The 14068-nt window shown below is 39.5% G+C and overlaps 1 protein-coding gene across 1 annotated transcript; it reads left to right on the top strand.

Annotated features, from left to right (window-relative positions):
- The first annotated feature begins 769 nt into the window (after positions 1-769).
- Positions 770-14049, top strand: LOC117821676 (pleckstrin homology domain-containing family N member 1). The gene is made up of 12 exons (XM_034696115.1): positions 770-802; positions 1184-1383; positions 4535-4670; positions 5478-5624; positions 5861-5947; positions 7326-7413; positions 7500-7636; positions 7726-7872; positions 10359-10445; positions 11810-11885; positions 12000-12076; positions 13659-14049. The coding sequence occupies exons 1-12, from the start codon at positions 785-787 to the stop codon at positions 13785-13787; spliced, it is 1329 nt and encodes a 442-aa protein (XP_034552006.1). The 5' UTR covers positions 770-784; the 3' UTR covers positions 13788-14049.
- The last annotated feature ends 19 nt before the right edge of the window (positions 14050-14068 follow it).

Here is a 14068-nt window from a genome sequence, read left to right as displayed (position 1 = left end):
ATTAACAAAGACCCAACATCAAGACAGGATACGATCCAGTCCCATCTTACAGACAGGACTCAGTCTGATCTCATCTTAATCCACCATGAGCAGAGCACTTTGCAACATTTAGCAAGTTACAGTGGCAAGGACAAACTTCCTTTAACAGGCAGAAACCTCCAGCAGGACCAGACTCATGTTAGACACACATCTGCTGAGACTGAGTTGGAGAGAGGGATAGAGGGAGATGAAGAGAGAGAGATGATAGTGGTGAGATGGATAGTAGTAGCTGTAGCAGCTCGAGTCTGGTTTGTCCACAGCAGCAGAGACCCAGAGGAACCTATGAGACAAGGGAGCTCAGGGACTCCAAAAAGGTCTATGGTTAGTAACTTTAATTGGACAGGAAGAGTTAAAGTATCTTTAAGCGGATTGATCTAATGAAACAGGTTATTCCCTTGTCAGTAAAGCAGAATCTAACAGTGTGGTTTGTAAAATATATATATTTTAGTCACAAGAAGTTCCTGCTCTGTGAAACACTCAGACATGACTGTGTCTAAACCCCCCACTGCAACACTTAACTGTAAGTCTCTCCTGAAGGATCAACCCCAGACTCTTCTGTACAGTTGTTGTGGTTTTCTTGTTTTGACTGCAGCCTTCACCTCTCTGTTTCATAACCTATAATTATCTCACTTCCATGCTTCTTAGACTCTGTTACATGTAAACACAGGCGGGTTAAGGTCCCATCTTTCCCAACAGGAAGCTTGCTTCATCCACCAGAAGACGACTGAGCTCATCAGAGAGCCTGATGTTTCCACATGAGGAGGTATGATGCATATTCATGCCGACAAATACGAATGTTGTCTTTGAGTGACATTTGTGTTTGTGATATTGACGCGTCTTTGTGGGTGTTCAAAAACCAAAGTGAGAAAGCAGCTCACTGCTCTGCAGACAGCCAACTGACAGGAAGGAAGGAACTTCTCTTGACTTGACTAAAACTTTTTGCCACTTTTATCTTCGATTCCTCTTCCAAAGCTATACCTTTCGTTCTCGAGCCCTCATGGAAACAAACACTACATGCTGGCAAAAAGGGGGAACTAGAGCTTAGCACTACCCCCCTCCCTCCCTCCCTCTCCGTCTCCAGCTCACAATATCCTCTTTTGGACTCAACCTGCCCCATTTTTTTGTGTTATCTCTTTGGTTTTAGCGCAGCACACACACATGCAGCAGGGATGACTGTCTGGGCAGATGGTGCTCAGTGTGTGAACTAGAAGCTGAGACAAGGCTGAGGGGGACTGAGACTGTGTCCATCATGGGATGTTGCAGTGTCACTCAGAGGCATACTGGAGTGGACGAGGTGGGCCCGGATGAGATCGAGCTCCTGGAACTCTCTGGAGACAACTTAGGGTAAGAAACAGGCTCCATGTTTCAAGATAAAAGTTCTAATTGATGATTACTTGTTAGAAAGTAGCACAACAATGACATGTACCCTTAAACAAATGTTACTGTGGATCTTCAAGGGTTATCTGATCTAAAATTCAAAAGAAGTCTTTATTATTTTGTTCTCCCTCCAAGCTACAGAGAGTTAAGTCTGCCTCTTTGGTTTGTTTAAATGTGGTTTTGTGTATCAGCAAGTTCTGCAGGAGGAAGCACTAACGCTCAGTGCGCTGGAAAGAGCACTTCAGCAGCTTCTCTTTCAACCTTTGTGGTTTACTTTTCATCATGTTTTGAAGCTGACATGTTAAACAAAAAGAGCACTACCCTTTTCAAAGCTTTCATTTCCAGGGAACTACTGTATGCTCATGTTTCACACTGCAGCAGGATGTGCTTTTATGTACGAAACTTCAGAGTAAGAAGCTGTTAGTATTACTGTAATGAAAACACCTGCAGAACAACAGGTTTCCTGCATATGATTTCCACTCTGCAGAATAACAACGCGGGAGAACTAATTGGCTCCTATTTACCAAACACGAACTTGGGGACTCAGTGATGCTGCACTGATGTGATTAGGAGATTACTATAAGACAATGGCTGACGCATGGAGGACTCTAATACAGAGTCCGGGCGGGGCAAATCCCCCGCTCATTTTAAGGCGGGTGGATTATAATGGGCTAATCACAACAGTAGTTAACAGTCCTTATGTGTGGCTGTTCAATGATTACTGATGGTTTTAGGCCTGTTACAAATAATGACTCATATGAAGATACAAAAATAGATATGCAGTGTACTCTGTAAGATTTATGCAATGTGGGCAGTGAGGTGCAACATGACATGTCATGACTCTGTGGCTGAAGTAGAACCTTTTATCTCTTTGCTGATTTTGTCCTGTACATATGTTGTTAGTGTTTCCTGACTCATCCTGCTGGCTTTTAATGTACTGTAATGTATCACTTTGCGAACACTTGCTGTGGAAAAATATAAATGTGCTGTTTCTTCACCTTGCTGTGACTCTTCTTATCTGACCCACACCCTCACAGCAGCTGCAGGCACTAAATATAACTGTATGAAAATGTTAAGTCTTGTCGGTGGTGGTTTTGTAAGTGTGTGCAGGTCATAACCGGGTATTTCTGTTAATTTCAGTCTGTTTCATAGCCAGTCAAAAACTCCTCACAGGAGCTTTAATGCACTTGTGCTTACTGAAAACTGCAATATGTCTCCAATCCACAACATTTAAGAAGATAATCTGATACATTACATTGAACATATTTCAACAATCTACACACTTTTATTTCTTAAATTGATCAGACGTGTGTTTGTATGGACGAAGCATGGACCAACTTCACATAAAAATAAATATGTTGTTTTGATAATATCACTGATGTCTTTTTAAAAACCTGCCCTAACTCATGCCCCCGACCATTTAAGCCTTGTAAGGAGTATTGCATACTGATCTCCCAAACAGGGAAGGACATCTGTCCATAAGAGGGGTTACCAAAGTGTTTGCAAACAGATCTAAATGAACCAATAGGAAAGTCCCTGAAGGTACCATCCTATCAGCTATGGAGCCTCCCTATTCAGACCTTTATGGAGAGGTTGATATAACCAGATATGATGAAAACTTTGGATTCATTATTTAATGTCCTCTATTAAGGTGACTTGTTCTTTTCACACAGAAATATCACAACAACACAAGTAATTTAGAGACTTGTTAGTGCAGTTATGGCTGAGGTTACAAACCTGCTGCAAAATCAGTTTGAGTCTGCTCCTGCAGCCGGAGTAAAGACGGGTAGGTTAAAGGTTGAGCAGGTGGCTGGGTTGTGTATGGGCAGCACTTCTGATGTGTTCTCTGGTCCGGAGACCGCCTAAAGCACTGTGACATTACATGTCATATTCACACATTCATTACTATTACACACTGATTGCAGGTCAGTGTGTGAAGTGCTCCATTAACAGTAATCATGTCTATTTGGGCTGTGTTGCAACAGGCTGAGTAGCTCTTTGCAATACAGTGTAGCACATTTCCTTTTGTGTGACTTTGGACAAATCTTCATTCCTTCCTTTTAAATCCTAAAATTATTATGACTGAGAAGGTTTTTGTCCAATCCCAATCCAAGCCACTTTATTTATATAGCACATTCAAAAAAACAATCAAGTTTGGCAAAGTGCTGCAAAGTGAGGTAAAATAAGTTAAAACACACAGAACATAAACCGCTGTCAGAGAATAAAATATGATAAGATTAAAAAAATCATAATAAAACACATTAAACACTTTTTAAAAATAGTTTAAAAAAACTCACAAAAAAGTAAAATAAATAATACAAAATAAATGAAATTAAAACACACATCTGTTGCTGGTGGAGCACTTTGAAGGGATGATATAATATACTGTACAGTAAAGAATAAAAAAGAGTAGAGGTTGGATTTAGGGAGCGCCCTACTCTTTGTGGGTGTCAAAATAAGAAGAATGTGGTGCTGGTGCATCTTACTGCTCTACCATTTGAAATATCAATATTAACATTATTCCAACAAGTGTAAACACACAGAAACAAAATTTTGTGTATCATCTTTTTGAGCAGCCACGCTCTAGACTAGATATCATGCAGCAACTGCATGTTCTGGCTTTTAAACTACACTTGTATTTGCAATGCACTCCAAACACACGTGGATTCACAGAATTAATTATGAATCTGGGACAAAGCTGTAATTTGCAAAGGAAAATATTCTATAGTATACCATTGTGAAGTGACAGCAGGATGGTCAGCCTCTGCTCTGACGGCTGTAATCTGATTATGTCTGGCTGCTTTTTTAGCTGCAAGGAGTCAAGACATGTTTTTAATTGAGTAAAAATCAAAACAGCCTGTTGCTATCTTTAATAGTTCCAGCATGCACCATTATGAGACACATACAAACAGGCTCATATTTAGGACACCCTGACACAGATAGGCAGGAAATCACCACACTGAACAGGCACTATGGCATTCAGGTACTTGAAACAGAACCCTCACTTTGTGCAAAAATGAGGCCACAAAGCTAACCACTGCACCACGGCACCATCAGCGATGACTGCTGCTACGTGACTGAGATGTGTGATAAAATGTGTGAACATGTGTTTTTTCAGGGTGTGGAGTCTGGGAGAGACGCGGCTGCAGCTGTCAGTAAGAACCAGCAGAGATGAGCAGCATCTACCACCACCTCCACCTCCACCAACACGCCCACCACCGCGCTACCCCTCAACAAGGCATCTGGAACAAGAGGTCAGTGTGGTGTGTGTGTGTGTGTGTGTGTGTGTGTGTGTGTGTGTGTGTGTGTGTGTGTGTGTGTGTGTGTGTGTGTGTTTTATTTCCGCACTGTTCAAATTATGTGTCTCATTGTGGACAAGGAACTTAACACTTCTGGTGCTGAAGCTCAGAGTGTGCCGAGGTGTGCCACACATGATCTTCAACAGTTTCCTCTTTATGATTCGAGGTCAGGCACACAACCACACGTACAAACGCAAACGCAAACACACACACACACACACACACACACACACACACACACACACACACACACACACACACACACACACACACACACACACACACACACACACACTCACACATTTCCATTACAAACTGAGAGATTGTGCAGTCCCTGTTGGATGATTCAAACTTTTCAGGAAAAGAGAGGAAACTCTGCTGTATTTCCACTTCAGTGATGAATTGTATAAATATAAAGCATCAAAGCCTCTCTTAAAGTGACACCACACACTTCCCTAACACAGTTATTTGCAGAAGGTAAGGCCCTTTAACTTTAGTTATCAAAATCCTCTTTGATTGTGCAACAGTGTGCTGTGACTTGAGGCCTGCAACAGACTCCATTTTGCTGTGTAATGCATGACTCATCACTCTGTGGAACAGGTGGATGAATATACATACTTCTTTCATTTGTGAAAAACATTGTTGTATTATGCAGGATCCTTTATTTTACACTAGATAAAGCAACATAATATGTATTTACACTCATGTAAGGAAGCAGAAATCATCAAACAAACCTGTGCTGAAGCAGTTTTGTGTCTGTAGGTGGTGCTGTGGGGTAGGACCAGAGAAGACTTACACCACAGGATTTACTCCCAGCAGCCAATCAGGGACTGGGAGGGCCAACATCCACACATGTATGGAGAGATCATCCACTCCTCTCTGGTATCTGTCTTCAGCAGCTCCACTCAGGTAACAGTTCACCTCTCACAGTGAGTGTTGCATCCTTTAATATATCATCCTGCATGGGCATCTTTGAAACTCAGTATGAGAATACATTTTAGATGTTTTATCTTTGTGAACTGACACATATTCAAAACTGTGCACATTTGATCAATGAGCTCACAGACCCATTATGACGTGTCCGTGCAGAAGTCTGTTTGCTTTTAAGGTGTGAGATCATACTCACTTATCTTCTATCTCAACAGGAAACCAGCGAACGCTTCCTGGTGTTGTTCTCGTTCCACCTGCTGATCCTCTCACTGGATCACTCAAGACAAGACTTCATGTATGAGGTAGTGTTTTCACAGCATTTTATAAAGGCAGTTACATGCACAATTAAGCTTAATATGCAGCAGGCCCATCTACACAAACCCTGTGGGGTCATCACTGATGTTGTTTAGTGTTGAATGGGAACTTTTGAGCAATAAACTCCTTGTAAGAAGCGACAATGTGCACAGCAAGCATCATCCTCTAATGTAGACAAAATAAACTCTTCAGATTATAAAAAAAATTTCAATTTAGGTGTTCCTGTTTTTCAAGGGATGCAAAGACGTATCATTTGATATCAAATGTTGGATGTCTAATAACTTCCTTAGTCTAAATGACTCAAAAACAGAGATCATAATCATCACTCCCTGTAGGCTCCAAAACTCATCAGTCACTTGATTTCTGGGTTGGGCCCATTAGCCAGTGATGTCAAAGATGAAGCTCAAAACTTCAGTGTTATATTTGATTCAAATCTCAGCATGAACACTCAGGTCTCCAAAGATGAACAGTTTTGTTTCCAACAGCTGCGACTAATCTCCAAGGTTAGACCAGTTCTTTATTTTTCTGGACTATAGTAATGCACTCTACTCTGATATATGTAGCATTCACAGGCTACAGCTCATACAAAATGCTGCTACGTGGCTTTTAACTCATTCTAATAGAAGTGAGCATATAACTCCTGTTCTCACCGACCTTCACTGGCTACCAGTTCATTTTAGAATTGATTTTAAGATTGTATTACTTGTTTTAAAGCCCTACATGGTCAAGCACCACCATATATTTGTGACCTCTTAACTTCTTATACTCCCTTTCACTATATGTTCCTGAATCTTGACTTGTAACCAAGGGTGATCGGGCTGTCTGTATGTCACCTTGTAACTCTGGTTTTGGAAGGTCTATCCATCCATCCATTGTCTTCCGCTTATCCGGGGTTGGGTAGCGGAGTTAACAGTCCAAGCAAATTGACCCAGACATCCCTCCAGCAACACTTTCCATCTCCTCCTGAGAAGCCTAATTAACTGACCCCACACTAAACCATATAGTAAACAAACAACAAAAATAACACCAACAAAAAATATACAAACATTAAACTACCCTAAACCTCAAAATAAGATACTATAAACACTCAAATCCTTCATGGCTCCTACAAGTGTTGTTTTGCTGTTGCTGCTTTGAGACATACAGTAGCTGTTAAAGTGAGCCGTCTGTTGAAGTGTAAAATGTTGTACCATCATGATGAATTGCTGTGAATAATTCTAAGAAGTAGGTGTAAGAATGAAAATTGCACTCAGCAAGAGTGTGACATTTTCACACAGACCGTCTTTCTCTCTCCAGCAGTGACCTGCAGCATGCTCAGGAGCTGCGGCATCATTTTCCTAAACTCTGTCTCCTCTCATCCCACAGGGCATCCTTCCCCTCTCTGGACTTTCCCTACAACCCGTCTCCCTGGACTCTGACACACCACATTCACCACACATGTTTGAGATCAGCAGTGAGTCAATGGAAATTACACCGTCCATCTTTGACATGGTGACACCGTGTAGAAATAATACATGCTGTCTTTGTCTTTTGATCCAGGTCCCATGGTGGACTCTAAAGTCTTCATATGTTCTGGGGCTGTAGACTTACAGAAGTGGATGCAACATATAGAGGAGAGAAAATACAAGTCGATGATGCAGTCCATGAGCCCCTCCCACTGTGCACTCTCATATCTGGTAATGAACGACTGCTTTACATCTGCTTACCACTGTACATGTAAAGAGTTGTGGTTAGGTGTTAATGACACTCAGTATTTCTTCTGTAGTTACCCTGTGACGAGCACTGGAAGAGAGACGAGCTGAAGAACTACTTACTACAGGCTCCCATATGGCAGTGGGAGGGTTCACCCATACAGCACATGGGTCAGCCAGGATGTATGTCTTTGGTTCATATCATCAACACAAAGAGACAGGTAATAAATACTCACCTTCACAGAGTAATGATAAACTGTACGACTACAACAGTTCTTTGGTTGTTTTACATGTTCATAGAATAAACAAGCTAACAGTCTCCCCAATAAGTGCCAGGAATTTACTTTATATTCAGAAAAGAATTATAAAATATTAAAACAAAAATAAATGTGTTTTCCCAGCTACCAATCTTCTGTTAATGTTACAGAGAATGTTCCTGTAATGTTTGAGCAGGAAGTTTTCTTTGAGTTTACAGAATGTTCTCAGATAACGTACTCTAAAAACATTCAATAATCTGTCACTAAAAGAATGTTATCTAATGATCCTTTGAATGTTAAAGATAAAACATTCTGTCTTTGTTCTAATGAATATCACCAGAATTTTTAAAAATATTTTGAGGCATGATTTGAGGCATCAGAAACATCCTGAAAACAGTTTTTAAATGTTGCTTTGACAGTGTTGCTTCTTTAAGTAACATTATGTGAACATTTCATAGAAGACATTCTATAATCTTTAACCCAAAGAATATTATCAAAACATCATCTGAATGTTAAATACTAAATGTTCTTCTTTCATTCAAAGTTAACAGAAATGAACATTATTTACGTTGATGAACATTCTTAATATGTTCTTTAAATATTACAATCAAAACCTTGTCTGTAACCTTAATGTTAACAAACATCATCTGAATGTTAAAGACAAAGAACGTTTCTTTCATTAAAAGTTAACAAAAAAGGAACATTATTTGAATAGATAAACTTCATTAAGATGTTTGAATATTACACTCAAAGCCTTGTCTTGAAACATAATCTGAATTTACAGGGAATGTAAGCCAATGTGATGGGAACATTCCCTGCTAGCTGGGTTCCTGGAGTAAAAATAATGTTTGTATATGTATATGTCATATATTTTTTTCAGTTATTTGCTGAAGAAACCTAAATAGAGGAGATAGTTTCTGTCATCACATGAAGGATTCAAGGTTTTTATTGTCATGTAAACACATGCTGTCACATGAGGTGGAACCAGATTTTGTTTTTCAGGGCCTGTTTAAAGCCACAATAAGAGTTGCACACAATAAAAAAAACAACAAGCAAGAGCATTTAGACTGCAGGTAGCAGCATACATAAACAATAATGAATAGAAAAATATAAATATGTGCGTATATGAGGAAAAATAGACTGATTTGCAGTGGAGTGTGAAAATGTGCAAATTTGTGAGGTAGTCCGTTGTATTGTATTGTTCTCATGGGAGTCTATATGGCTCGGAGCAGCCGAGACTACAGAGCACCACCAGGGTTCAGCCGTCTTACACCCTCAAGAAAGAAGCGGTTCCTCATTCTGGTGGTTCTGAAGAAGGATGAACTGAGAGTGATGACACTCTATGCTTCCTCTGCATTCACATACAGTGGATATAGCTTTGGCCAGGAGGATTTGTCATCTGATAGTGACTAACATTCATAAGGTGTTTTGACTCTGAACCCTGACACAATCCTGTTGGCGACCATTTATCAATAAACGTTTTTATTTGTTTTCCAAAGGGTCTGAAAGTCCAAACCTTGACTCCCACAAAGAAAGTTCACCTGTGAAATACATTTACACTTACTTACTTTTCAGAAGAGAATAACATGAGGCTCCCAGCGTGCACAGTCTACTCTTTTGTTCCCTCAAGCGCTTAAAAGAAAGTTTGTGTCTTGTCTAGTTTCTGTTTCTTCAACAAAAACTGAACTGAAAGCTCCAATTAACATAAAATATATAGTTTATTGCTGAAGATTTCCTCAGGTTTATTACAACTTAGGTCTTATTTTAGTCATTAGGCCCAGATGCTTCAATCAGCTATCACCAATAAAGCAATGAAGCTATATTTATAGAGCACCTTTCATACAAATTACATGCAACCCAAAGTGCTTTACAGCGATCGAAAATAAGAAAGATGCAGAAATAAAATAATGGCAAGACATATTTTTTAATAAAAGGATTTTAAAGTAGAGACTGATGCACATCGACAGCAATAGAATATGTGTAATTAAAATAAGTGAAATCATCAAATTAACCTTGAGAATATAGATAGTTAAAATAAATAAATAGGGGTAAAGATAAGAGTTGAAGATAAAATAAAGGCACTAAAAATAGAATACAATTCAGTAGATAAATACTAATAAAAAACAGCTAGTTCAAATTAATAAAATAGTAAAACAATATTTAAATCAATATAAAAAATTAAAGTTATAAAATTGCAAAAATTAGTCAGCTATTAATGAGGGGATTACAGTTTAATTATTACTAATATGAAATTTGTAGGATAGAAAATGAAAAGAGTAAAGCTTGAACTGTAACAAATTCTCAGTTCACACATTTGTGTAGGACCTTATTATGTTTCCTTATATTAGTAGGCATTATTGCATAAAGTGTCAGTTTTTTGCATGTGTATGGATCTGAATAGTATAACTAACACTACAGTAACTGTGTCATTGTTGGCTTTGTGTTTGCAGGGACTCCAAGAAAGACTGATGGTCCTCTTCCCTCAAGAAGTGCTGCTGCTGTCAGTGGACAACAAGCGACTGAACATTAGATATGAGGTAGTGTAAAATGACTCTATGGGAAAAATCCACAATAAGACCTCCACTAACACTGTGGCATAGACTGCATGTCTGTGTTTCCCGCCAATCTTTACACAGCACATGTATTCTTGATACATGACCTGTAGCGTGGGTGGAACATTTAGTAACTCACACCTGCCGCTTTCACCGTGATTCAATGCTTCTTAGTCTGCAGCTTAAATCAGTTTCTGCCGTAGACTGTGTGTAAGCAGTCCACAAAGGCATCTTTAAGTGGTGGTGTGGACATGTGAAGCCTTGAGTTTGGTATGTTGGTTGTCTGCATTGTACTTTTTTGGAGCAAACGCTGATTATGAGCTTATGTTAGCATTAGCATTGTAGTCAAGGTGTGCTGGTAACTGAAGGTAACTAATTATGGGGGCGAATTTGAATACTTATTTTAGCAAGCAGCATTTTGTATGATAATTTAATCTGATTTAACTTCTGAAAATTGAAGAAAGTCTCTAAAACAGAAGCATTCAGCCAAACAGGGAACTTTGGTTGCAGTCTGCAGGTCCTGAAATACTGCTGTATAGTTCAACATGTGACAGCAGTAGCTCTTTCTCTCATAGTTTACACTCCTGCACCACCAGGTGACTACCTCTCCTGCTCTCCCCTCTCTCGATCAGTCCGTTGAGTTGTGTTCTTTCTCTGAAAACTCTAGCTCATAAAGGTGTTCACTTGTGACTGACGTAGACGGCATGTCATCATCGCTGTCAGAATTACTCTTTATTTTGTTTGGCTGTATCTTTGTGTCTTTCAAAGCCTGTAGCCCCAAACAGCTGATCAGTGTGCTGCAGGCAGTGGAACATGTGCTGCCTCAGTGTATAGTGTAAAAACTAATGGGCTTACTGACAGAGCAAAGTACAGTTCTGAAAGATCTTATTAGAGTGAAGACTTAGCACTGACTTTAATGTTTGGGATAGCCAACTGAGATGATAAATGAGAGTAAAAAGTAAGTGAGTTAGAGGAAGGGTCCATTTCGTAAAGACGTTTCTACATTCTGTCTATTTTGGAACAACAGTACAGTCGCCCCCTGCTGGTTGTGTTTGGTTAAGACACTTATTATTGGCCTGACTTTTTGAACCCAGGAGGCTTGGTCCTCTTCCTATGTATAGTCTATGGTTCTTTTTAAATGGTGGTATAATTTTATAAGATGTAAAAACTATGAAACCCCTGAAGTCTGGCAAAGGTCATTATTTTTATTCTCTGAAAATAATTTTATGCACACAAGATAATTAACTCATGTACGCAAACTGATTATTATTATTATATTGAGGTACTTCAGGGGCCTTATAGAAAAGTCCTCAGCTGACATTGATGTTCTTCTGTGTCTTCTCCTACAGGGCAGGTTACCTCGTCACAGCATCAAAGCTGTGGAGAGGTCAGCTCTGCCTGGACGGCTGGAGTTTGAGCTGATAGGTAAACTACCCATTTGTACTTGTGCTTCATTCAGATAAATGTAACTGTGGGTGTTTGCAGAAATACATTCAGTGAGGAGGACAGACGTTTCATGTTATCATTGTTGTGTTTTAGGTGAGCTGGTGGAGCCTCTGCTTGTCTCATGCACCTGTCAAGAGGATTACTGGAACTGGATCTTTCAGTTACAACAGGTGAGATGAACATATACGAGCAGTAAGCCAACACAGTAAAGGTGGCTAAGAACAGCTGTAAGGTTTGTGGGGGAAAAAAAATATAGTCATTCCTCATAATTTGCAGTCAGAATAAACCTGCATTAAACAGGGTTAACAGAAGTCACGTACATACCTGCCAACATTGGACTGTGAAAAATAGGGAGATTATCTGGAGTATCGTACGATCACTCTATAACCCTTTATATGTAAGTTAAATACTTTAAATGTCTCTTAATTTCAAGGCTCACAGTAAAATAAAGTAATGGAAACTACACAATGAAAATAATCTCCATGTCTTACAAGTAGTGAGCGGCTGCAGTGAGGAGTAACACACATGTATGCCAGGTAGAGTAGTATGCGCATGCCTGTTGGTGCCTAATTTTCAGTATTTTTAGTCATAGATATAAAATGACATAAGGGGTGTAATTTTCCTTATTTTATGTTTTCCTCTCAGTCAAGAACACTCTTCATTAAGCTCTTCATGTGAACTACTTAAACATTTGTGTTACTTTTATGTATCACATCATATTATGTTCCATTTCTACAACCAAGTCTAACTCTGTCTTAGTACCCTGACACATTAAAACTACTACTGATATTAAGTCTTTATGATCCTCATCTTGTTGGGATCATTACTAGACTTTAATGTTTACCTGTCTGCTCAGCACCTTGACCTGCCTGGGGCACGTGCCCAATCAGATTGAATGAGCATGCAACCCTCCTATAGAAGTTGAGGGACACTCATTTGATTGACAACGTGAAATAGGGCGATTATCTGGAGAAATAACAATTCGGGAGTACAGCGGAGAGTAAGTTAAAAAGTCAGCATGTATACCATGTCACTCATACTAGGTCAGTCACTATGGGAGGGATGCTGCTGTATATTTCAGAACATGTTTTTAAAAATATAAAATAATAATAATAATGATGATGATGATGATGTTGATGATGATGGCGTTTGCAGTCCTGTGATAGACTGATGAATTGTCCGCCTCTCACCTAATGGCAGCTGGCAGCTTATCCCTGATTAGGATAAGTGGAATAGATAATGAATAGATGGATGAAGACAAGATTTTCTGAACTGGATTTGTTCTGGTTTCCATTATATGTCAGAGTATTTTTTGCTCTAGAGTTTCAGCAGGAAGAAAAGTGGTAAAGTGCACCAACCTGTCTCCATCCCAGGACCTATTGTTGACAGATTTCTGCACACAAGTCAAGCAAACGCTCTGCTCCTTGACACCAGGCAGTCTTGGTCTAGGAAGTCTTTAGTCCTTATCACTGACAGCTGGCTTCACGGGGATGCCCTGAGGCTTTATATATCTTGTAATCTACTACAGTCAATGTAGAAAAACAATCAGCTTGTACAAACATGATTCATCGCAGAGGTCTTTGTCTTTGTCAGTCTTATTCCGCTGTCCATCCATGGAAATGAAACTGGAAGCACAGATTATTTTGATGCTTTTTATGACAACATATAAAGGTTTTAAAAAGGTTTTTGATTTATGGTAACTTAAATGTGAAGTAATTTTATCTTAACCGTTTTTTTGTATTTAACTTACAGCCTGACAGAGGCAGCCACATTACTGTGAGTCCTCCTGCACCTCCCATCAAGCCGAAGCTGCAGAGGAGCAGGAAGGAGTCACAGGAGCCAATCATCAAAGACCTATGTCACATCAACGGACGCAGCTGACTCCTCACATTCACAGAGGCTTGGAAAGTTCATGTAAATACTAAGGTGTAGATAGCGTGTAAATATTGGTTTATGACTAGTTTTGCAGCATTGAAGACTTTCTGAAACATGCTGACTCTGGTTTTATACATTACGGTGACATCATCCCTCTGAGGGACAGAGAGATACTCTCGCCTCTCGTACGTGGGGACAGACAGAAACAGGACGTATGAACACATGTAGATGTAGACTGTAGAGCTGTTAATAAAACTGAGAAACAGAACGACTTTGATGTTTTCTTT

The sequence above is a fragment of the Notolabrus celidotus genome, chromosome 11 (assembly GCF_009762535.1).
Source record: "Notolabrus celidotus isolate fNotCel1 chromosome 11, fNotCel1.pri, whole genome shotgun sequence".
NCBI lineage: Eukaryota > Metazoa > Chordata > Actinopteri > Labriformes > Labridae > Notolabrus > Notolabrus celidotus.
The sequence above is the reverse complement of the archived record's forward strand: the minus strand, read 5'-3'. Positions and strand labels throughout refer to the sequence as shown.